Below are 21,164 nucleotides of genomic sequence, written 5' to 3' on the forward strand. Positions count from 1 at the left end.
AGTCTGCCGCGATGATCTCAATCCGCTCGAGATGTTGTCGATCCTTGCACAATTGGCATTCACTATGTTCATTGCCAAGGAAATGATCTCCATGGAAGACAACGATGTTAACATGGGCAATGTGCTGGTCGAGAGAACAAACAAAAAGACCCTATTGTACAAACTGAATGGAAAACCGATTAGGCTGAGCAATGGAGTATTGGTGCAACTAATCGATTTTTCAGAAAGCTGTGTTTGGAGGTTTGTTAATTTTTTCGTTTGTTCTTAGTCTAAAAATTCTTATTTGAAATTTCAGAATCTTCTGGCAAAGATATTAAAAATTTGATGGAGATTAAGGAGACCTTTGAACTGGAAATAGGAAGATTGAAGAAGGACAAAGTTTGTGTGAATCGGATTTCAATCTCTAAAAATAAAAATTTCAGAAAGTCCTGGATGCATTCACCTCGTTCTCCAATGTGGCATCGATAGAAGATATTTGGCCACACCGCTTCTTCAAGGGTTTGATCGTTGAATAAATCCTTACTCCTTCGTGCTTCAACTCTGCTCATCCTTCAAATCCTTCGTGATCATCTTCAATCAGTCTTCTCAATCCTCGGATCGATTGTGTGCGAGATATCGCACTCTTTTCGTCATCTTTATGAGTTTAAATAATCAATGTACAACTTTTATGGGTCGAATTTTTTTATTTCCTTTTCTCACATCATTTACTTGTATTTTTGTTCTGAAATTTTTAATGAAGCAGTCGAAAACCAAATAACAAGTTCATGTATAAAGAAAAGATAGAATAACACGAAAATGGGCGCGGACAGATCCTTGGGAGAAATTCGGAGACAGGATTGGGGGAAAAGGGACAATATTATACCAAAGAAAGCGAAATAGAAAGGGAACTCAATACTTCAAAAAGGAAGCAAGATTGGGAGAGAAAAGTACGGCGTCATCATCATTTTGGTCAGTTTTTGGAGTTTGGAGCTTAGAAACCGTGCACTCTGCAGTTGGACTCATTTACGATACCGACCTGGAAGATTGTTTTATTAAATTTATTTTATTGGTAAGTCAATAATAAGATATTTTAAAACTGTCTCCAATTTCGTATGATTTTGATATTCTTTTTCAAAAAAAAAAAAACATCCATAAATAATAGGAAAATAGTCTGTTCATTTTATTTCAGCAATTTTCTATTAAACTGGATTTTTTTTCGAAATAATATCAAATTTTACAATTAAAGCAGTGAATAAAAATTTGATTTCCAATTCATACCTTGATGAGGAAGTCCTTGACCTTGTCACGCTGATCTCCTGTCAATTGGATAACCTCTCCATATTCTGGATGCTCGACAATAGTTCCATTGCAACTGTGCTTCTGAAATCAAATAAAAACATTGTTTGCAAAAAAAAATACAATTTTCAGTTTATTTAATGGACAAAAAGAACAAGTGAAGCTCAATGATTGATTAAAGCACAAGAGAAAAATGATATCAAGGAGATTAATAAGAAATAATAGGACCTAGTACCCATTCCGACACAACACAATCATGTAGTTATCTTCCCGTGAAGAGGTTAACGCTATAGAGTGCCAAATCTTTTCGATACATTGATACCATCCATTCGATTCGAACCAGCGACGGGATGTCTCATAATATTTTTCATACATAAGGACTCTCTGATACTTGTGATGCTCCAGAGAAAACGTTTCAATAAGCCATTTGGTAGCATTTCCATGAAATTGATCCGATTCGTCGAGCTCAGTTGGTCCTCGAAGTTGTTCCAAATCCGGCGAGCAATCAAGAAGTCGTAGATTATCGAGATGATCATGCCAAAAAGCATGACCTGGAATAGAGTAGCATGGCATTAGAGCAGCAACTGACAGTTTTCCATGATGACCTCTCCATTCTTCCATTATTCTTCGAGGAGCAGTAAATGGTCCAACTTGATGATATCGAGATGTGAATAGTGCGATTCCTATGTTTATTGCGATCATAACAGCCATAGCACTTCCTCGCCACTTCTTCAAATTTTGAAATGCTCCTCCTGCATAAATACAAAGTAGTGGAATGATTGGGAGGAGGAAACGTTGCTCTTTGTGCGGAAGCAAAGAGTGAACAATGATGTAGGTGATCGTAGCAAAAAATGGAAGCAGCGACGGTCGGAATATGTTTGGGCCGAGAAGTCCGACGATGATGGGAATCATTTGAACAGTGAGCACTGCAGGTATTCCAGAAACGATATACCAGTACCATGGATGAACTCCAAACAAAGCACTTCCTCCTTGCACGACATTGAACTGTAGAAAATTCCAAAGTGGTATCGTTGGTGTTCCATAAGCCCATGAATCGATGAGAGTTGTCACAATCAGAATGGGTAGTGTCACAGGGAGAACAAGTTGAAAAATCAATCGAACAGGAGTGGGGCTGTGATACAAATGATATACACCAAAAACAAGCCAAATTAAAGCTACAGTGGGCCTTATAATAATAGTAAGAACTCCTAAAGCAATATAAGGCCACGTTGGACCTTTAAAGTTTTTAGTTTCAAAAGGAAACCAATTTAAAGCAATTAAAGTAAGAGAAGTTTCAAGAGAATTGGATAGGGTACGGGGTGCACAATAAAATACAAACCACGAACTTAAATATGTGACAAAAGAGTTCTCAGCTATTCCTTTAGTCTTACATAAACGTAGGCAAATTTTGTAGAATGAAAAGTCAGCTAAAGCAAAAAGAAGGGCATGAGCAAGTCTAGGAATATGATAAATAAGGGGTTGAGAACTCAAAGAGAGAATATCTAGAAATTTAATAATAACAGCAATCAAAGCAGGGTGGAAGAATGAACGTAGCGAGTGGCGCCACTCCCACGAAAGGTGACCAGTGCCATAGACGAGATGGTGAGCAACTTCAGCAGACTGGTAAACTTCGTCGGGAACGAACCACGAAGCAACAAGGTAGACAGAAATACAACGAAAAACGACCAATTTGGCCAACAAACGAAGTGTAGTGCGCATTCTCACTGAAAAGTGAAAAGGTACAAAACGAGATTTGGTAGCCACTGATTTGCTGCTTCCAGATTTCCTTCAGTGAGAATGCGCCTGTACCGGATAACGATTTACATGGAAACACTACAAACGAAAACAGGAAAAGTCGAAGGAGAACAGCAAAACAAGGCAATTTTTTCAGACAATTATTAGTTAAAAACATACCTTCTTCAAGTATTGAACAATTCTTTTGAGATCGTATTCCGTGCCAATTCCTGTAATTAGATCATATATTTTAAATGTTTCATTCGTACTATTTACCTTGAACAGTAGTGATAGTCTTTCTTCCTGTACGCTGTTGAATGCGGATGTGGCAAACTCCTTGTCTGACACCGTCTTCGGTCTCAAGTTGTTCAAAGGCGTCTGAAAGTATGAAAAAAATTATTTGAGAATTGTTCAATAATTTTAAATACCCGCTGGTCTGTTGAGATTTGCGATGGACATATATCAGTGGTAGGCTTGACTCTATTTACCTGAAAAAGTTTGAATGACGTTTGTTTGCATAGAAAAAAGAGGAAAGTGATAAGAACGCTTGTAAAAAATGTGATGTGAATCATCAGTATATCAGGATTGCACGAGAAAAATACATTTTCCGATATTCTATCAAAGGAAAAATGAAGTGTTACTTTTGTATTATAAAAAATGAAGAAACAGACAATGGTTTTCTGTTTCGCAATACCAATTTTCACTTATTTCGTTACTTAAAAACTGATTATTGACATGATTAACAATATAAATCTTCAAAATTCTACCTTTTATCAAAGAAATCATGCAAAACGAGAGCAAACGTGGAGCTTTAAAACTGAAAATCAATAGAATTCTCCCAAAATAAACTGCGGCTCGCTTACTACTGCGGCACGGATTCGTAGGCGGAGCTTGGAAATTCCTAGTCCATGGCCTAGAAAACTCCATTTATTTTTTATTTACTCAATAATTCTTAAGAGAATTTGCTCAGCTTTTGCTTTTCTTGCAGTTCACTCTTTTCTCAACATCACATTTTTTGGTTTTATGTGAGTTTTAAAATAATAATTCTCCTAACTATCGTCTTAATATAAATGAAATTTCTCCCAATCCACGTTGTCATCGTTTCGCAATATTTGTTGTTTCAGATGATGGGTTTGTTCGGGAAAAAGAAAGACCCAAAGGAAGAGGTTCGAGAGCTTCAACGCAAAATGCGACAAGAGATGCGGTCGTTGGACCGTCAAGTTTATTCGATCCAACGTGAAGAACAGAAAGTAACAAAAGAAATTAAGGAAGCTGCTAAGAAGGGAGATAAAGATGTATGCCTAATTCTGGCAAAATCGATGATTCAATCAAGAAAGGTAGAATTTATTTATTTATTTTAATATTAAATGTTAATTGCAGGCCATCAGTAAAATCCATGTTTCAAAAGCTCAAATCAACTCGGTTATCATGTGCATGCAGGAGCAACTTGCAACAATAAGAATGGCTGGATCTCTACAAAAATCAACGGAAGTAATGAAGAGTATGCAGCAACTTGTAAAGGTTTTTAGACTGAAAGTGGACTTTTGAAGGTTTTATAATTCATTTTCAGGTTCCCGAAATCATGAAAACGATGCGAGAGATGTCTGCAGAAATGATGAAACTTGGAATTATCGAAGAAATGATCGAAGAAACATTGGAGAGTGTCGAACCAGCTGGTCTAGAAGAAAAGGCTCAAGTGAGTATTTTTGTTTCAGAAAAAGTGAAAACGCATTTGATTTTTCTGAAAATAGCTTCTATTACAGTTGAAATAACAGAAAAAGTGCACTAAAATTGTCTAATTTTTAAGAGGCATTTTGCAACAATTTTTGAACACATTTTCAATTGTTTCAACTAAAATAAAGTTATTTTCAGATTAATCAATTTCACTATTTTATCACCTAATTTTAATGGCTTATTCTGTCGAATTGCTGTTCGGTGACTTGATTCAGATCAACTAAACTCAAAATTCATGATCTTTGACTCTTAATTTCGAAACTATTTGCCCTTGAGTTTGTTGTTTTTCTTATATTTCCCTTTTCCTCTTTTCCCTCGTCTCCTCGTTTCCGTTGTCATCACCGCATTTGAGGGCGGCAGTAGTCAGTCACTCACACACGAAACATGTGTTGATGCCCTCTGCCTTTTATTTTAAAAATGTATAGGATTTCGTAGTAGTTTTTCACAAAATTAAACAAAAAAGTGTTGTTACAATACTAATAATTAATTTTTTTTTTCAGGAAGAAGTGGAGAATATCCTCTGGGAAGTGACTCAAGGAGAACTTGGAAAAGCTCCTCTCGCAGTCAAATCGAATATCGGAGGAGTTGTTACTCCTGCGGTGGAAGATTTTGAAGGAATGGCTCAAAGACTTGCCGAGCTCCGTGATTGAGCATTTTCTCCCCATTTTGTGATCCACAGATTCATCTTACTGTAATATACGGAACCCTTACTCGATTTTATTATCCGCCAAACGCCAATGTATTATACTATACAAAACAATAAATCCCACTCGCTTTCTCATTTCTGCCGTCATTTTCTAACTCTAAATTCACTAATTGCGTTCCAGATATTCCAGAATGAGCAAGTTCTATGGTGTGGCTCACGGTTTCAAGCGTGGAGTTTTCACTGAGTGGGCTGAAGCTAAGAAACAAATCGACAAGTTCCCACAGCCAGTTTACAAGAAGTTTGAAACCGAGGAAGAAGCTCAAAAATATGTGGATGATCGTAAGCCAAAGAAAGTTGAATGTGAGTTGCCTTTCTCATATTTTCACATTTATAAAATCAATTTTGCATTTAATAAAACATTTCATTTACAGCAACCTTTCCTGAATCAACTCACGACACCTACTATGCTGTAGCACGTGGACATTCTGTTGGAGTCTTCACCAACTACAACGAGGTTAAGGAGCATGTAAGTTTATTATTATTTTTATTATTTCAAGTTTAAAATTTTAATTTTCAGATCAAAAACTACCCACAGCCATTGCACAAAAAATGGTCGACCCTTGAGGAAGCCATCGCCTACTTCCACAAATACTACGAGGGAAAAGAGGAAGCCAAGAAAGCTGAAAATGAAGAGAAGCCGGATAAGTCCGAGAAACGAGAATCCAAGAGAAAGGCTGACCAGGAGGAATCCGTCGAGAAGAAGAAGAAAAAGAAGTAAAATAATTTGATTTTTACAATTGTTTTTCTGCCTCAATACAACAGTTTATCATGTAAAATGTTTTCGAGATTCTACTTTGGTCAATTTTCCTTTTTAACTGATATTTTGTAGAAAGTAGAATATACTCAAAACTTGAAAAATTTCAGATTTTGAACGCTTTTCTCACAAGAGCGCCAGTCGCTCGAACATGGGAAAAAACGATCAATATTATGCAGTGGCACGTGGAAAACAGGTAAAAATTCAGGGAAAAAATGTATTCAGATTCGATTTTTAACAAAAATACGGCTCCCGGTCTCGAAACGGTAAATGTGTAAGGTTACTGTAGTTTCAAGCTTAAGATTTTGCGAAAATTTCATCGATTTTTAATTTTTTTTTACTAGAATGAAAACATTTATTGATCTAAAGATCAACAATAAAAACAAAAATTTTCAACAAATACTGGAAGAAACTCTGAAAAGTCGATAAAAATTTCGCACCAACAAGGAGTTTGAACTTACAGTACCCCTTAAAGGCGCAGACCCGTTGGAATTTATTGATAAACTTGTCGTGTCGAGACCGGGTACAGTATTTTTGGTGCAAAATCTCGCGTTTGGTTAATATGCATAATTCAGGTTGGTATCTACCGTACATGGAACGAGTGCAAAACGCAGATTGACGGATTCCAAAATGCGAGGTAAATGCAATTCCGTTTTCGTTTCTTCTGGACGATTTTTTGAAAATTTAGGAGTCAAACGTTGTTTTAGATTCAAGAAATTCGCCACTGAAGCTGAAGCTCGTAAATTCGTTGCCGATAATATGAGTGTTCCAGGATCAAGTAAGCTTTCAGGCAGTTTTTCCAGAAATCTTTAGTTTTCAGAGCCGGTTACTCCTGCAGTATCAACTTCATCGGCCACAAGAAAACGGACGCATGAAGGAACAAAATTTACAGAAGCTAAGAAAATGAAGACAGAAGAAGAAGGTGATTATTGCAATAAAAATCTTTATTTATAATTAATTATAATTTTCACGAAAAAATTTCAGTTATCGATCCCGAATTTGCCAATGCACCAGTTGTGTACACAGACGGAGCTTGCTCTTCCAATGGAACAAAAAATGCGAAAGCCGGATGGGGTGTCTACTGGGGAGATGACAGTGAAGACAATGAATTTGGACCGGTGTACGGAGCACCTACCAACAACAGAGGAGAACTTATTGCTGTTCAGAAAGCAATTGAAAAAGTAATTAACATTTAAAAACAACAAAAAACAAGTCAAGAAATACTATTTATTGGGCACAAAAATGCCAAAGAAAGTTGCATTTCCGTTGGCCACTGGCTTTTCTTGTTTCGATTTTCTTATGGCCCTTTTTTTTTAAACGCTAAAATTACTTTAAAAAAAATATTTTTTTTTAATCTAAATAATTCAAATTTTAGGCTATAGAGAAGCGTCTTCCAAAAGTTGTTATCAAAACTGATTCCAATCTTCTCGTACAGTCAATGAACATTTGGATTCATGGTTGGAAGCGAAAAGGATGGAAAACATCTACAGGATCGGAGGTTCTCAATCAGGATGTTCTCATGAAAATTGATAATTTGAGACAAAAACTCAAGGTTGGCAGTTAACCTGCTGTTTTTTCTGAAATATTATGAATTTAGGTTAAATTCCTACATGTTCGTGGTCATGCGGGAATTGATGGAAATGAAAAAGCGGATGAACTTGCAAGAAAAGGAGCCCAAATGTTCATTAAACGCTCATAATTTATTTTTGAAGGTTCTTGAAGTTGAAATAAAATGAGTTTATTTTCAGTATTACTTTCCCAGGTTTTTGAAATACTCAATATCATGAAGCTCTCCATCACTGAAAGTATTAAAAACTTTGAAGGAAAGAAGCTTTCCAACTCTCACCAGTAGAAAGTCTTCAATTCTACTTTATACGATTTTCCAACAATCTTCGAAGCATCCACATGAACATGTTCAAAGGTATCTTTTTGCATATAAACATAGCCATATGGAAATTTTGTAATTTTCCATTTCAAGTCTTCACAAATTATTCCAAAGAGTTCTTGTAAGTCTGCAAAGGACCCAGGTGGAGTGCTACCGGGTTTCTGTGCATGTACCCACTGAAAATAAACTAGGTTTTAGTTGCTTAAAAATTCGACGAACAAGTGAGCCAGCAGAATCCGCCGGAACTGGAATATTCGACCATTGAAAGCCAGAAGAGAAATATGTGTCGAAAGAGAGCATACAAGTCAAGTTTCGAATGCACCCAGGCCCTTCCGAGGATGTAAGACGATCATCAGGTTCTTCGGATTGCCAATGTCCACCGTATTCTGCGAGGAAATAAATATTTCAGATTGTATTCTAATTCGTTGTGAGACCATCCAGATTCGGAAAAAGAAAATGAGATAGAATTAGTTTACGAACCTCTATAGTGTTCCGATCGAATGTCCGGGCAGAAGCATGTGTCGTCGTCTTCACAGTTGGCGAATGCCAAAGTAAAAAAGCAAGCTAAGAAGCAAATAAACTTCATTTTAGATTCAATAAGTATATTTTTCCAACCATTTTATACTTTTCAAGTGTGTTCTGCTTTGTAAAAGCTTAATGGAATTTTCAGTTTTCTGAACTATCGAACTGTAATTGGGTCGTCTTAAAAATACCGGATGTGAAATGTTTGTCTGGTGTGAGACGACAAAATGACTATTTTATGCATTCAAAAATAAGAACTTGTTACTTTGAATGAAGACATTAATACATTATTTTCGAAGTTTTTCCTGTAAAGTCTAACTGTGTAAAATCTTTGTATTTCAATAAGTTTAAAGGGAGAGCGAATCATGAGAAATGGTCTCGCACCGCGCTCTGAATTATTTTTGATCTTGATCCTTTCACAGAAATCTTTTTTAATTTGTCATTCCAATGTAAAACTGGTCGATGCTCTTTTGACCAAAATTCCTTTTTTTTGTGAGTAGATGAAGAAAACGGGTTCCGTATGCTATTTCGAGTTATTTTAACTTTCATTTCTTATAAATCAAAAACTCTTTCAAACTCGTTTATCCATTTCAAATTCCCTCGCAGTTTTTCTCTGTGTCTCTCATTCTACACAGTGTCTCTGATTCTCTATGTGTAATTTTGCGTGACGGTGTTTGCGGAAGAGAGAGGCAAGATGAAAATTTTGAATTCTTGTCGCTGTTTTTCTCTGTTTTGCATGGTTTCGTTTGTTTAATAAAAGTTTCTCGTCGTATTTAGCAGTCAGATTGTCAATTATATTCGTATTAATCAAGGTTTTATCATTTTCAGCGATGTGTGACTCTGTTTACACAACACCGCAGTCAGTCACATCAAAGAAGACCCCACGACGGAGAGCTCTCTCGCCGAAACAGAAGCCGTACTCTTCTCCCTTCCAGGTGAACTTACCCATTAAATTTTTGAAATAACTTAAAAGTTTTTTTTTCAGGTGATCGACCTCAACAACGAATCACACGAGGATCTCAAAAAACGTGTTCTGGACGCTGAGAACATCATCCAGGATTTGCGATCCGAGAGGGATGCTCTTCATGAAACACTCGTCGATAAGGCTGGATTGAACGAGAGTGTCATAATCGAGCAAAGCAAGAGAGTATCAACTCAGGAAACACGGATCTACAGAAGAGATGTAAACTTGCTGGAGGATGACTTAAAGCATCATCAGTCTCAGATCAGAATCCTGCAGAACAAATGCTCAACGCTTGAAATGGAGAAGCAAACGTTGCAAGAAACTATTCAACGTGCACAAGACGACAAGAAAGAAACAGAGACAGAGTTGGAATCCTCAAGATCTCGTCTACACGTTCTGGAAAAAGAATTGTCAGCGAAGGCCAACGATATCTTTATGGTGACCAAGGACCTGCATGACAAGAATGAAGAGCTCACTAGTTTCCGTATGGAGTATGTTACAAAGTTATCAGAAGCTAATCGGGAGAAGAAAGCGCTCGAAGAAAAGCTTGAGAAGTACAAGAACGACATGAAAGAGAACGATCGCAAGAGCCTCGAGTTGAACAAAGAGCAGGTCACCACTCAAAATGTTTTGAGTGAGGTCAGGCAACTTTCTGCTCATTTCGAGTTTTTGACACCAGTCAGAAAAAATGCTTCAAAAATAAGAGAGCTAGATGAGTATCACCAGTTGTCGGCAAAGGTAATTGAGGAGTCTATGAACGATTTGAAGATCAAGAATGAGACTTTGACGAAAGAACTTTCGGACAAGACGGAGCTGGTGAAAATGAAGAACGAAGAGTTGGAAGACCTTCGTCAAACTACAACAGCGTCGTTGGGAGATTCTGAACAAGCGACAAAGTATTTGCATGAAGAGAACATGAAGGTAAAATTTTCAATTATTGTTCTATAAATAATTCTTGGATCTTTTTCAGCTAACTCGTCAAAAAGCTGATATTCGCTGTGAACTCCTCGAAGCTCGTCGAAAAGTTGAAGGATTCGATAAGCTAAAGCAGGAGCTCGAAAAGGAACGCGACGACGCTTTGGCTGACGTTCAAAAAATCAGAGAAGTGAAGCGGAATGTGGAAAGAGAACTTCAGTCCCTCACGTCGTTGATGGCAGAACGTGATGAGCAAATCGAGGAGTTGAAGACGAAAATGTTCAGTTTCGAGATGATTAAAAAAGATCATGAATCTGCGAAGAACGAGCTGTCGAGAACTCAAGAAAAACTGGATCAAATGGGAAAACATTTGATTATGGCCGACCAACAGTGTTCTACTTTCAAATCGCTTAAAGAATCTGCCGAAGGATCTCGCAGAAGAGCCATTGAGCAGTGCAACGAGATGGTGGTTCGAATCAGAGATCTTCAAACATCACTTGAGAGTCAACGCAAAGTGGAGCAAGAAGTTGAAATGCTGAAAGCGGAAAATTCACGTCAAGCCAAGAAAATCGAGTTCATGAAAGAGGAAATTCAAGAAGTTCATTTGGATTATCGACAAGAGTTGAGTCGGTTGGCAGAGAAGACCAAAGGAAAAGAAGACGCTGATCATCTTCGCCTAACACTTTCACAACGGGACAGTGAACTTCGAAGTGCGAAGAAAACTATTCAAGAGGTCAAGGCAGATAATCAAAAGGTCCAGTTGATGCTCGTAGAAGTTCGCCAGCACCAAGAGAAAATTCTTGAGGAAAATGTCAGACTTCGCAAAGGAATGGCAGATGCACTCGCTAAAATTGAAGAATATAAACGAAGCTGGCAAAACTCGCAGGAAACATGTGAACGTCTTGAACGAGAAAGTGCTACAAAAGAGGACAAACTAGACAAACTCGAAGAAGAGCTACAGGAGAAAAAGCAACAAATTGCCGAATCAAAGGAGCTGGTGACGTACTTGCACAGCCAGATTGATGCGAAGCAGACCAAGCAACCAAAGTTAGGCAGAAGAAGCACTTTGCTGAGCACGGTTTCAGAAATGGACACTTCCGTTTATGTAAGATAATTTTTTATATCGCACAAATTAATAACCAATTTTTAAATTTACAGATGCGTGAAGCTGAAGAAGTTCGTGCTCTTGAAGAACAACGGCAGGCTCTGATGAGTAATCTCGCGGAGAAAAGACGTCAACTTGTCGATTCGAAGAAATCTCAGTCAACTGCCAACACTACGATTGTCACAACCACAACCACTGAAATTTCAAAATCAAGTCAATCTGCAAGTGAGCTCTCCAATAGGCAAGGAACGATGCGGCACGATATTCCTCACAAATGGAAGGCCTTCCGCCACGTTGGAGTTCTTTCAATGAAATGCTCACTTTGCTTCGTTGGAATCTCAGCTTTTGCAAAAGCCAAGAAATGCTCTCATTGTGATGTTCATGTTCATGCATCATGTGCGCCACGAGTCAATAATACGTGTGGAATGCCGCTGCAATGTGCCACGTATTATCGAGAGAATCATACGACAGTGTCGTCAAGTGGAGTATCGGAAGGAAGAATGAATGGATGGTTGAGAGTATATCGTGATGATATGACTGGATCAACTTGGATTGCTTCGTGGGCAATGATGGATTTGACTCGTATCTCTTTCTACACAAATGATGGTGCGGATCTCGAGAAACCATTCTTTTCGATCGATCTGAATAAGGAGCAATGGGTGCTAAGAACTGGACAAGAAATGCCGGTGGATTGTGATGATTCGATGAGAGCCAATAATGTCCTGATGATCAAGATGCCACGTAGATGCTTGTATATTCTTGCCCCTTCACAACCGTCTGCAAGAAGATGGGCAGAATGTCTTCAAACTGCACAAAGGAAAAGAATGATGTTAAACTCAAAAGAATCTTCGATTGCTGAGTTCACATGTTTATTGGTACTCAATTCGCCGAACAACTTGAAGATTTTCAAGGCATATGTGAGTTAAACTTTCGATTCCTAAGAACTTAGAACCAACACTATTTCCTTTTCAGACCATCGAAGACTGGATTCTATTTGCTACTCAAACTGGGCTCTTCTTCACAAGTATTTCTCAACCTCGAAACCCAATGCGAATCGCTGGACCAAATTCAGTTACTTCGCTGGAGATTATGGCTGAAATCAAATGTGTTGCAATGGTGGCGAACAGCAGTGGACAGTTGGCAATGATTCCATTGGATTCGCTTATTCTGGCCATGCAAAGCACTCAACCGTCGATTCGACCAGAAATTCTCCCAGAATTCGAGCACGTTCATATGATAAAGTATCATCAACAAAATGGACAACGATTCCTATTGATTTCGGATGATACTCATTTGCACGTTAGAAAGTATAATGCCACTAGAGATATCTTCAGCCAATATGCGGTTAGTTTCGAAGAAATATATTTGAGATTTCATAATTTAAATATTTCCAGAAATTCGACGTTCCTGAACCAATAAGCTTCATCGAAAGTGCTCCATCGGGAATCATCTTCGCATGTGACACATTCTATTATGTCGCCTTGGATCACCAAACTTCGTCCAACGTTTCCGCTCGAAAATTGATGTCTCCAAATAAAAACGAATTCCCGATCAGTGCTCAGATGATAAATCAAAATGAAGTGCTCCTGGCTTATCAAAACCAGGGAATTTTTGTGAATTTGCACGGAGAACAATCACGAAACGAAACAATTGAATGGGAGAAGATGCCGATGGAGTTCATCTACACATCACCATTCCTGTATATTGTTCACGATGACTCGATCGAAATTCTGGAAATTTCTGAAACCTCGGATAGGACTGTGTTGGCTGAGCGAGCCCTTTTTGAGTGTGTCAATGCTCATGTGATTGGACGCCAATATGAAGGCGTACTGATTTCCGTTTCGTCAAACGATTCTACAGAAGTACACAGATTCTCAACGGCAACTGGACAGAAGCAGAAGAACAATGTTTCGAAAAGAAGAGGAGCGTCTCCATATAATTCACTTAAACGCACTAAAAACTAAACCATTATCTGACATTTCTGAACATAGATTTATTACCATGTGCCGACAAGAGCCAAGATTTATTTATTCTGTGTAAAATAATTTTTAAAATCTTTTGTTTGTACCATAATTATTAACAATTGGTCTCTACTTTGATGAATATAAAATAAATTGCTTGTGATTTTGAATGGCCTTCTAGTTTCCATGCATAGAGAGGGGCGATGATGATTTGTCATCACTTTTACACACATTTCTAGTTTCCAATCGACTTTGAACTCTTTTGTCTAATGGCATAGTAAAGGAAGTATTTATAGGTCAAGTATTCATTTGGTTATATCATTTCAAAAGCATTATGAATTCAATTCTTCATAGATTTTTTCTTGTAATTATAGTTATTTCTTTCTGTGATGCAGGTATAGAAACAGTTTTAGAAATGCATTATTCATTTGATAACATGATATTTAGACACCTGCATTGATAAATTCTGTCCACCTGGGACTTTTTGTGATGAAAGGCCAGGTCCATGTGTGAAGCCTCCATGTAGAACAATTTTGGCCTGTTTGCCAGTTGAAGCAAATGGTGAGAAGTGAAGTTATTATCAAATTAATTTTTCGCGGAAAGATTTGGGTCCCGCCACGAAATGATATGAAAAGAACAATTTCTAAAAAGAACAATTTCAAAAAAAAACATCAGAAATAATATAAATTTCGAAGTACGTACTTGCGGGTACTGTAGCTGCAAAATTTCGTTCAGTCCGAGACCGGGTACCGTACTTTTCGTTGAATTTTTTTAAAATTGGATCTGCAAAAGAAACACTATTTAGTCGAGCAGTGGACTTTAAATGGTTTACGAAATGCTTAATAAATTGAAATCCTTTTTCCCAGGTTGTGCACGAATGGAATGCAGTGCTCCAAAAGTGTGTGTTGAGCGAGTTCGTCCCTGCATTGGTAGATCATGCAAGGAAATTGCAACCTGCGAAACTCCAAATAGTACGTTTCCTTTGTCAGTTTATTATATCAATTTTGAGAATTATTCAGCATGTGCCGCAGTCGTGTGTCCACCATCACAAAAATGCGAACTGGAGAATGGAAAACCATCTTGCAAGAAGTTTATCCCACCGACACGAGGAATAATTGGGAAAGCAGTTCTTGATGAGAAGCAATTTCAAGAAAATTGATATATATCAATGATATGATACTCTTTTATAAAAATAAAATCCTTAGCTATGCTATTTTTACACTCAAATTGCAAAAGTCACAAGACATTCCAATTTCTGGTGACACACACCAGCCCGCTTCTCGCCTTGAAAACGCCCCGAAGAAGTGAGCAATGAAAATATGTTGAAAAAAGCACAACAATTGATATCATGGGTGTAGCGTGAACCAGAAAACACTAATTATTATTTATTAAAAAATGTCACGTTTCCACCTCCCACAACTGCATCAATCTCGTCTCAGATTATTTTGAATTTATACATTTACCCATCTGTACAAGTTGGCAGGAATTTCGTTTTAAAATGGGTATAGCAGCAGAGTCGAAACAACAATCAAAACTTTTGAAAGCACAAACGTCGAAGAAACGAAAAGCAGTAGCAGCATCAAAAGCAAGAACACCTGAAGGTTCCGGTCGTGGCAAGAAACCAACTGTGAGTTACTCGTTCCCCTACCTATACGTCAGCTTCATGCCTACTTGCCTATCTCAGTGCCTAATTTTCTAGTGCGTTCGTGCCTCTTTTGTGCATTTTGTTCGAAAGTTTTTAAGTTTATAGTGAGAGCATACGAGAGATGGATAAAACATTAATTACAGTATATTTCTTCAGACACCGAACGGAGTAGCAAATCCAACAAAGTCGAAAACAAAAGTGAGTACTGCAAGCACAATGAATGAAAAGAAAGGAGCTTCTACTGGAGATATGAAGAAGAAGGAACCATCATCTCGCAAGAAACCTTCACCAATGAAATGTTTCGCGAATGGAGAAATTGTGGAAGGAGTGAATCAGTTCAAAGTCTTATCACAGATTCGTAAAAGCTCCAGACTTCTGGATCATGATGTTTATGTGGTGAAGGATGTTGAAGCAGATGAAGAGTATAGAATGAAAGTTGCTAGAAAGGACTTACAGATATTAAAGGTACATTGGCTTTCAAGAAGATACATTTAGTTTAAGTGTTTAATTTTCAGATTGAAGCAGCTCTTCTCAGACGCCTCGAAAAGATTCCTGGAGACAAATGCTTTGTTTCACTGGTAGAATACGGAAACGTTTCGAAAGATAAGCTCGAGTTCTTAGTCGTCTCTTCATATGGCTCAACACTGCAAGAGATTCTGAAGAAAACTATAAATGGACCACTTTCAATGGATTGCTCATTTGTAGTTGGTCTACAGATGTTGAGAGCTATTCAAAATCTTCATTCACTGGGATACGTGCACCGAAACATCAATCCATCAGCGTTCAATTGTGGGCTAGGAATGGACGAGACTTCTTTGTATTTGCAAGATTTTCGTCAAGTTAGAAAATTTGAAGAGAATAAGAAGCATGTCACAGCAAGATCGACTGTTAAGATGTTTGGATGTGGACGCTTTGCGAACAGAGCTTGTCAAAATTCGAAGGATCAGGGACGGAAGGATGACTTGGAAAGTTGGATATACACTCTATTCTACTTGATTGATCATGGATCCTTGAGTTGGAAGAATGAGGCGGATTCGCAAATTGTTGTACAGCAAAAGGACTTGTTCATGACTGGTGGTAAGCTTGAAAAAATGATTGCATTTCTGTGGACTATGAAACATCAAGAATAGTTATACTATCAAGAATAACACATTGTGATTGTTTTTTCAGACGGAAAAGAGCAATTCAGCCGTGCTCCGCGTGGATTGGCTCCTCTTCTTTCCAAAGTCAACGGATACGAATTCACGAGTGCACCGGAATACGACAGCTTCAAAAACCTCATAAACGGTATTCAAACTTCCCAGAAACTCAACAAGAAGTCATGTGACTGGTTGGGAAAGTGTGGTCTTGATGAAATTGGCGGGGATACGGTATGAGATCCATGCCATTGAACCAAACCGTATAAAATGTTTTTCAGGATCGTAGCGTTGATTGCAGAATGACGGGAGACAGAGATTTTGTACCGAAAGGGAAGAAACCGAAAAGACCAACAAGAAAGAAGCTTGCAAAAGGAGATGTGATTCTGGGAGTTGGAGCAACGGATGGGTGAGTATGGTAGACTGTTGTAGTCTGGATTTTTGGCGGTCGAGGCCTATTGTGTTTAATCAAAATTACCACTGTTGCACCATGCATTATAAGTTTCGATTTGCAGCTGGAAAGTGATCAATCTTCTTGGTTCTGGTGGATTCGGAGATGTGTACAAAGTACATCGTGAGAGTCAACCCATCACCAAATGCTACGCTTTGAAGACTGAAAGTGAAGAGGGCGAGAAAAGATATTTGCGTCTGAAAATCGAGGTCACTGTGATGATGAAGACTGCCGAAAAGAAGAAGGAAAACAAGTTCAAAAACTTCATCGAATTCGTGGACCGAGGAAAGTGTGAGCAGTTGAAGTGTAAGGTATGTTTGGTAGTTCTTTTTTATGGCAGTAAAATCAATAAAAAATTTAATTTTCAGTACGTTGTGATGGGTCTTGTTGGACCATCCCTTGAAGACATTCGACGCAAGTATCTCCTTGGATCATTCTCAAAGCATACATCATTCAATGTTGCCATTCAAACTGTCACTGCTCTTCAGGATCTTCATTCGATTGGTTATCTCCATCGAGATATCAAGCCAGCAAACTATGCAGTTGGACTGGAGGATCGTGAAGATACTGTCTACATGCTTGATTTTGGAATCGCCAAGTTGTATGTGGACGAGAATGGAGAACACAAAGTGAAGAGAAAGAAAGTAAAGTTCCTGGGAACATTGAGATATGCTTGTCGGGCATGCATGATGCAACAGGAACAAGGACGGAAGGATGATTTGGAGACTTGGATCTACTTGGTGTTTGATTTGATGGATGAATCCCATGGAATGCCTTGGAGATCTTTGTGCAGTCCCAAAGAGATCTTGAAGTCGAAAAACGAATTTTTCACTAATTGTAAGTATTAAAGCATTCTTTAAATATATGCTTTCATTTTTCACATTTTCATTTTTTCAGTCGATAGTTCTTCCGTCTCTGCGACTCTGAAACGTCTGAAAGGATTGGTATCATATGTTGATAACATGCAATACGAGACAACTCCTGATTACGACTACATTATCAACTTCCTTAAGACAACTGCCACAGAAGCTGGAGCAAAGATTTCGAAAAAGTTGGATTGGATCGGAAAGTTGAAGAATAAGGAGTTTGACAGTGAATCGGATAGATCTGACAAGAAAGCCAGTGGAGAAGATGATGAATAGATTTGCCTTCATCAATATTTATTAAGGTTTATGAGCAAATAAAGTATTTCGGATAATTATTATTGTTTCAATCGCTTTTTAAGACAGGACTTTATACAGGATTCGAGAGTCTTGCAATCACAATTAGAAACTAATATTGTTCAATGATGATATTATTTGTCAACGGGGTACTTTAGAGCTTCTAGTTTCCATAGTTGACAGGCTAGGCCATAAAATTCCATAGCAATGCGAAAATCTCCATGGATGTTAAATAATGCTATGCAACGGAAATGCATAGAATCTTCCTCTTTTCTAAATTTCACCTTTTGCTGGCTGAATTCTCCACAGAATGCTAGCTTTTCGACTAACTTTACTTTACCTTCTTTACCCCAGTAAAGCTCTCTCAGAATCATCAACTGAGCCTTCCACAACATCGTTGAGCTGTTATTGGTTGGGAGATTCATTCGCAACAACTGACAAAACTAATGAGTATAAGGGAACTTGTTGTACATCAGAAGCTGTTGAAGAATTGGAAAATAGTGAAGAATGGAAATGGTTGCTTAAATCGGAAGAAACAACTGAACGCTGGAATGGATTGACACAATTCTTGTTTTGTGTGAAGGGAGCTTGTTCGGATCCGAGTCCTGTGTGGACAAACTGTACAGGTTAGTTAATAATAGTTGATTGTAGGAAGTGAAATAAAAGTATTAATGGATACTTGTGATGTAGTGTCAAGAAAAAGACTCAAGGTGCCCCTATCAGAGTTCTTAACAAAATTAGGTATTTGGAAATGAGTCTCACAGTATCTGAAAAAAAAAACAATAATTCATAAGGATAATTCAGTAATTGAAAGTTATAATGTGACTGCCGAAACAGTCATCTTAAGTTTAGACAATTATCCTAAGTTTAAACTTGCTTGAGTTACAATTTGAAATGTTATTCTTTTAGAAACCACGTCAACTGCTTCAACAGAATTCACAATATCTAGTACTTCTTTGAAGACCTCAACTTCTGACTCTACCAGCACTGAACCACGCATCTCTACAACAACGGATACAAAAGATACAACGACCGAAGATCCTGTCAGCTCAACCGATCAATCATCCACCTCTCCCCATGAAACAACACGAGATACAACCACAGAGGGTACCACATCGGAGGACTCTACTTCAACTTATGGAAGCACTGAAAGATCATCTTCACCTAAACCTACTTCGGAATTTTCAACATCAACTGAGAGTGATTTCACTGAATCTACAAGATCTTCCGAAACTACCTCTTCAATAGAGACTAACTCTTCAACGTCACCAGTTTCTACGACACCCGAATATGATTCAACTTCAAGTGGAAATTCTGAGACTACTGAGTCTGATGGTACTACAACAACTGTATTCACGACAACTAAAGATGATACATCTACAGTTTCGGGAGATTCAAACTCGGGTTCGTCTACTTCGGAGTTCAAAAACACTGAAACCACAACTGGGCCTGGATCGACTGTCTCTGAACCTAGTTCAAGTGAACGCTCGGATCTGGACAGTTCATCTGTTTCAGACAGATCCACAGACTCTCAGGATCGCACAACAGAAATTGGATTACAGGGACCCATATTGTCCGATGACTCGAACAATCCAGATCCTTCTACAACATCAGCTTTGACATCGGGTGGAACATCGACAACTTCGAGAGCCTCCTCCGCATCTGATGATCCCACTACAACAGGCCCTTCTACAACATCCGGAAGCACGGCTTCTACTACATCCGGTAGCCTATTCTCCACATCACTGGGATCATCACAATCACCTGGAAGTTCTGTTTCTACAACACCAGGGCCTTCTACCATTTCTGGAATCTCACAGTCGACCACTTCCGGTCCTACTACCACATCTGAACCAAGTACTACATCTGGAAGTACAGTATCAGACACCTCTGGTCCGTCAACAACATCTGGACCCTCTACGACTTTAGGAACCACGCAGTCGACAACTTCCGGTCCTTCTACAACACCTGGTAGTACTATCTCGACAACCTCCAGTGCGTCCACTACTTCAGGCCCATCAACTTCTTCAGGTAGTACAGTTTCTACTACTTCTGGCCAATCAACATCATCTGGAACCACAAAATCAACTACTTCTGGTCCAACTACATCGTCAGGACCCTCCACTGTATCTGAGCGCACGTTATCTACTACATCAGGCCCATCCACAACATCTGGACCTTCAACAACATCTGGAAGTACCGTTTCAACTACACCAGGAGCCTCTACAACGTCTGGAAGCACACAATCAACAACATCTGGTCCGTCTACTAGTTCAGGGCCATCGACCGCTTCTAGAAGTACTGTATCCACTACATCAGGTCCATCCACAACATCTGGACCTTCAACAACTTCCGGTCCTTCTACAACATCTGGAAGCACAAAATCAACAACCTCTGGTCCGTCTACAACTTCAGGAAAAAATATTTCAACTGTTTCAGGAAAATTAACAGGTAGCCCAAAGGATTATTAAAACCAATTTACAAATAAAAACTAATTCAGGTTCAACGACATCAGCAACAATTTCAAGTGCATTTGGAGGGAATGTAACTTCACATACAAGTATTATTTTAGGTATCAAATTTTTATAGGTGACTTTTACCTCAAAACCTTCAAACTCATCAGGAGGGACAACATCTTCCGGGAAAAATTTCTCGCAAAATACAACGTCTGCAGCAAATGGAACAACTCAAGCAGTTAACAATGGCAAATCTGTAAGTTATATAGAAAAATCACTGGAAAAGCCAGGAAAAATCAATTTTCAGGGCTCAACACTTCCAACCAATTCATCTTCTGGATCTTCTGATTCATCAACATCACCATCAACATTCACAGTTTCTTACAACAACACAAATTCCTCTATCACTTGCATCGAACCATCCCTGAACTTGACCTACACTTCCAGTCCAACTTCTTCACAAATCAAAAGCAGTTATTCTGTCGGAGAGCTCATCACTCAAGTTTGCCCGCAATCTTATGTTTTTGAAATTGCACTGCAACCTGTGAAGATCTATAAGTGCTTGAAAACAGGAAAATGGGCAGGATCACCAGAGAATTGTATTTGTAAGTTTTGAAGTATAAATTGTTTAAAAACAAATGTGTGACTTTTTCAGATGGAAAGAGTGAACTAAAATTGCCAACAAGACTTTAATGATTTGTTAAAATTTTAAATCTATGTCCGGAAATAAATTAATTTGTGTTACTCTGAGAAACTTGACA

The 21,164-nt window shown here is 38.3% G+C and overlaps 10 protein-coding genes across 12 annotated transcripts; 7 read left to right on the plus strand and 3 right to left on the minus strand.

Moving 5' to 3' along the window:
* The first annotated feature begins 18 nt into the window (after nucleotides 1-18).
* On the plus strand, nucleotides 19-754 carry T27F7.12 (uncharacterized protein). The gene is made up of 3 exons (NM_001393061.1): nucleotides 19-240; nucleotides 296-378; nucleotides 423-754. The coding sequence occupies exons 2-3, from the start codon at nucleotides 325-327 to the stop codon at nucleotides 513-515; spliced, it is 147 nt and encodes a 48-aa protein (NP_001379994.1). The 5' UTR covers nucleotides 19-240; nucleotides 296-324; the 3' UTR covers nucleotides 516-754.
* eif-1 (SUI1 domain-containing protein) lies at nucleotides 748-3,497 on the minus strand. Its single transcript, NM_001267167.4, has 5 exons — nucleotides 3,438-3,497; nucleotides 3,286-3,387; nucleotides 3,190-3,239; nucleotides 1,258-1,359; nucleotides 748-1,015 (listed from the first exon to the last, which is right to left on the minus strand). The coding sequence occupies exons 1-5, from the start codon at nucleotides 3,466-3,468 to the stop codon at nucleotides 971-973; spliced, it is 330 nt and encodes a 109-aa protein (NP_001254096.1). The 5' UTR covers nucleotides 3,469-3,497; the 3' UTR covers nucleotides 748-970.
* pigb-1 (Mannosyltransferase) lies at nucleotides 1,504-2,994 on the minus strand (the record flags this gene model as incomplete). Its single annotated transcript, NM_001267168.1, has 1 exon — nucleotides 1,504-2,994. The coding sequence occupies one exon, from the start codon at nucleotides 2,992-2,994 to the stop codon at nucleotides 1,504-1,506; it is 1,491 nt and encodes a 496-aa protein (NP_001254097.1).
* A 636-nt stretch (nucleotides 3,498-4,133) lies between the features above and the next one.
* On the plus strand, nucleotides 4,134-5,524 carry vps-24 (Charged multivesicular body protein 3). The gene is made up of 4 exons (NM_062518.9): nucleotides 4,134-4,346; nucleotides 4,390-4,530; nucleotides 4,580-4,705; nucleotides 5,244-5,524. Exons 1-4 carry the CDS (start codon nucleotides 4,137-4,139, stop codon nucleotides 5,391-5,393), a joined length of 627 nt encoding a protein of 208 aa, NP_494919.1. The 5' UTR covers nucleotides 4,134-4,136; the 3' UTR covers nucleotides 5,394-5,524.
* rnh-1.0 lies at nucleotides 5,244-7,952 on the plus strand. 3 transcript variants are annotated; one of them, NM_001393062.1, is made up of 9 exons: nucleotides 5,244-5,749; nucleotides 5,821-5,915; nucleotides 5,967-6,163; nucleotides 6,314-6,399; nucleotides 6,779-6,840; nucleotides 6,911-7,125; nucleotides 7,188-7,384; nucleotides 7,579-7,755; nucleotides 7,801-7,880. In NM_001393062.1, the coding sequence occupies exons 1-4, from the start codon at nucleotides 5,581-5,583 to the stop codon at nucleotides 6,318-6,320; spliced, it is 468 nt and encodes a 155-aa protein (NP_001379921.1). In that variant the 5' UTR covers nucleotides 5,244-5,580; the 3' UTR covers nucleotides 6,321-6,399; nucleotides 6,779-6,840; nucleotides 6,911-7,125; nucleotides 7,188-7,384; nucleotides 7,579-7,755; nucleotides 7,801-7,880. The 3 variants fall into 3 exon arrangements, with proteins under 3 accessions (NP_001379921.1, NP_871982.1, NP_001040786.1); NM_001047321.2 differs by lacking the exons at nucleotides 5,244-5,749; nucleotides 5,821-5,915; nucleotides 5,967-6,163 and having other exon boundaries at nucleotides 6,911-6,981; nucleotides 7,024-7,125; nucleotides 7,801-7,952; NM_182182.8 differs by lacking the exons at nucleotides 6,314-6,399; nucleotides 6,779-6,840; nucleotides 6,911-7,125; ... (1 more) ...; nucleotides 7,579-7,755; nucleotides 7,801-7,880 and having other exon boundaries at nucleotides 5,566-5,749; nucleotides 5,967-6,226.
* F59A6.11 (Conserved secreted protein) lies at nucleotides 7,593-8,674 on the minus strand (the record flags this gene model as incomplete). Its single annotated transcript, NM_001047319.3, has 4 exons — nucleotides 7,593-8,002; nucleotides 8,050-8,264; nucleotides 8,308-8,474; nucleotides 8,569-8,674. The coding sequence occupies 4 exons, from the start codon at nucleotides 8,672-8,674 to the stop codon at nucleotides 7,954-7,956; spliced, it is 537 nt and encodes a 178-aa protein (NP_001040784.2). The 3' UTR covers nucleotides 7,593-7,953.
* A 762-nt stretch (nucleotides 8,675-9,436) lies between these two features.
* citk-2 (Phorbol-ester/DAG-type domain-containing protein) lies at nucleotides 9,437-13,723 on the plus strand. The gene is made up of 6 exons (NM_062520.6): nucleotides 9,437-9,545; nucleotides 9,596-10,495; nucleotides 10,545-11,594; nucleotides 11,648-12,511; nucleotides 12,567-12,938; nucleotides 12,989-13,723. The coding sequence occupies exons 1-6, from the start codon at nucleotides 9,441-9,443 to the stop codon at nucleotides 13,556-13,558; spliced, it is 3,861 nt and encodes a 1,286-aa protein (NP_494921.1). The 5' UTR covers nucleotides 9,437-9,440; the 3' UTR covers nucleotides 13,559-13,723.
* A 153-nt stretch (nucleotides 13,724-13,876) lies between these two features.
* F59A6.10 (TIL domain-containing protein) lies at nucleotides 13,877-14,768 on the plus strand. The gene is made up of 4 exons (NM_001027045.5): nucleotides 13,877-13,950; nucleotides 14,003-14,116; nucleotides 14,422-14,526; nucleotides 14,575-14,768. Exons 1-4 carry the CDS (start codon nucleotides 13,890-13,892, stop codon nucleotides 14,712-14,714), a joined length of 420 nt encoding a protein of 139 aa, NP_001022216.2. The 5' UTR covers nucleotides 13,877-13,889; the 3' UTR covers nucleotides 14,715-14,768.
* A 229-nt stretch (nucleotides 14,769-14,997) lies between these two features.
* F59A6.4 (Protein kinase domain-containing protein) lies at nucleotides 14,998-17,994 on the plus strand. Its single transcript, NM_062521.6, has 8 exons — nucleotides 14,998-15,182; nucleotides 15,357-15,665; nucleotides 15,716-16,277; nucleotides 16,371-16,570; nucleotides 16,618-16,745; nucleotides 16,852-17,098; nucleotides 17,156-17,624; nucleotides 17,685-17,994. The coding sequence occupies exons 1-8, from the start codon at nucleotides 15,054-15,056 to the stop codon at nucleotides 17,927-17,929; spliced, it is 2,289 nt and encodes a 762-aa protein (NP_494922.2). The 5' UTR covers nucleotides 14,998-15,053; the 3' UTR covers nucleotides 17,930-17,994.
* Nucleotides 17,995-18,249: 255 nt separating this feature from the next.
* F59A6.3 (Sushi domain-containing protein) lies at nucleotides 18,250-21,147 on the plus strand. Its single transcript, NM_062522.3, has 6 exons — nucleotides 18,250-18,573; nucleotides 18,857-20,398; nucleotides 20,448-20,491; nucleotides 20,537-20,659; nucleotides 20,711-21,008; nucleotides 21,059-21,147. The coding sequence occupies exons 1-6, from the start codon at nucleotides 18,258-18,260 to the stop codon at nucleotides 21,094-21,096; spliced, it is 2,361 nt and encodes a 786-aa protein (NP_494923.1). The 5' UTR covers nucleotides 18,250-18,257; the 3' UTR covers nucleotides 21,097-21,147.
* The last annotated feature ends 17 nt before the right edge of the window (nucleotides 21,148-21,164 follow it).

The sequence above is a fragment of the Caenorhabditis elegans genome, chromosome II, assembly GCF_000002985.6.
Source record: "Caenorhabditis elegans chromosome II".
NCBI classification, from domain to species: domain Eukaryota; kingdom Metazoa; phylum Nematoda; class Chromadorea; order Rhabditida; family Rhabditidae; genus Caenorhabditis; species Caenorhabditis elegans.

Excerpts from the sequence above, each read along its gene's own strand:
- F59A6.4 (NM_062521.6), top strand. The coding sequence starts at position 15,054 with ATGGGTATAGCAGCAGAGTCGAAACAACAATCAAAACTTTTGAAAGCA. Across the intron at positions 15,183-15,356 it reads GTCGTGGCAAGAAACCAACT|ACACCGAACGGAGTAGCAAA; the intron begins GTGAGTTACTCG and ends ATATTTCTTCAG. Across the intron at positions 17,625-17,684 it reads AAACGAATTTTTCACTAATT|TCGATAGTTCTTCCGTCTCT; the intron begins GTAAGTATTAAA and ends TCATTTTTTCAG.
- T27F7.12 (NM_001393061.1), top strand. The coding sequence starts at position 325 with ATGGAGATTAAGGAGACCTTTGAACTGGAAATAGGAAGATTGAAGAAG. Across the intron at positions 379-422 it reads GAAGATTGAAGAAGGACAAA|AAAGTCCTGGATGCATTCAC; the intron begins GTTTGTGTGAAT and ends TAAAAATTTCAG.
- F59A6.10 (NM_001027045.5), top strand. The coding sequence starts at position 13,890 with ATGAATTCAATTCTTCATAGATTTTTTCTTGTAATTATAGTTATTTCT. Across the intron at positions 14,117-14,421 it reads TTTGCCAGTTGAAGCAAATG|GTTGTGCACGAATGGAATGC; the intron begins GTGAGAAGTGAA and ends CCTTTTTCCCAG. Across the intron at positions 14,527-14,574 it reads AACCTGCGAAACTCCAAATA|CATGTGCCGCAGTCGTGTGT; the intron begins GTACGTTTCCTT and ends AGAATTATTCAG.
- citk-2 (NM_062520.6), top strand. The coding sequence starts at position 9,441 with ATGTGTGACTCTGTTTACACAACACCGCAGTCAGTCACATCAAAGAAG. Across the intron at positions 10,496-10,544 it reads TGCATGAAGAGAACATGAAG|CTAACTCGTCAAAAAGCTGA; the intron begins GTAAAATTTTCA and ends GATCTTTTTCAG. Across the intron at positions 12,939-12,988 it reads ATATCTTCAGCCAATATGCG|AAATTCGACGTTCCTGAACC; the intron begins GTTAGTTTCGAA and ends AAATATTTCCAG.
- rnh-1.0 (NM_001047321.2), top strand. The coding sequence starts at position 6,355 with ATGGGAAAAAACGATCAATATTATGCAGTGGCACGTGGAAAACAG. Across the intron at positions 6,841-6,910 it reads GACGGATTCCAAAATGCGAG|ATTCAAGAAATTCGCCACTG; the intron begins GTAAATGCAATT and ends ACGTTGTTTTAG. Across the intron at positions 7,126-7,187 it reads AATGAAGACAGAAGAAGAAG|TTATCGATCCCGAATTTGCC; the intron begins GTGATTATTGCA and ends AAAAAATTTCAG.
- F59A6.3 (NM_062522.3), top strand. The coding sequence starts at position 18,258 with ATGCTAGCTTTTCGACTAACTTTACTTTACCTTCTTTACCCCAGTAAA. Across the intron at positions 20,660-20,710 it reads CAGTTAACAATGGCAAATCT|GGCTCAACACTTCCAACCAA; the intron begins GTAAGTTATATA and ends ATCAATTTTCAG. Across the intron at positions 21,009-21,058 it reads ATCACCAGAGAATTGTATTT|ATGGAAAGAGTGAACTAAAA; the intron begins GTAAGTTTTGAA and ends TGACTTTTTCAG.
- vps-24 (NM_062518.9), top strand. The coding sequence starts at position 4,137 with ATGGGTTTGTTCGGGAAAAAGAAAGACCCAAAGGAAGAGGTTCGAGAG. Across the intron at positions 4,347-4,389 it reads CGATGATTCAATCAAGAAAG|GCCATCAGTAAAATCCATGT; the intron begins GTAGAATTTATT and ends TGTTAATTGCAG. Across the intron at positions 4,531-4,579 it reads GTATGCAGCAACTTGTAAAG|GTTCCCGAAATCATGAAAAC; the intron begins GTTTTTAGACTG and ends ATTCATTTTCAG.
- eif-1 (NM_001267167.4), bottom strand. The coding sequence starts at position 3,468 with ATGTCCATCGCAAATCTCAACAGACCAGCGG. Across the intron at positions 3,388-3,437 it reads AAATCTCAACAGACCAGCGG|ACGCCTTTGAACAACTTGAG; the intron begins GTATTTAAAATT and ends TCATACTTTCAG. Across the intron at positions 1,016-1,257 it reads TCAAGGACTTCCTCATCAAG|GTCGGTATCGTAAATGAGTC; the intron begins GTATGAATTGGA and ends ACAATCTTCCAG.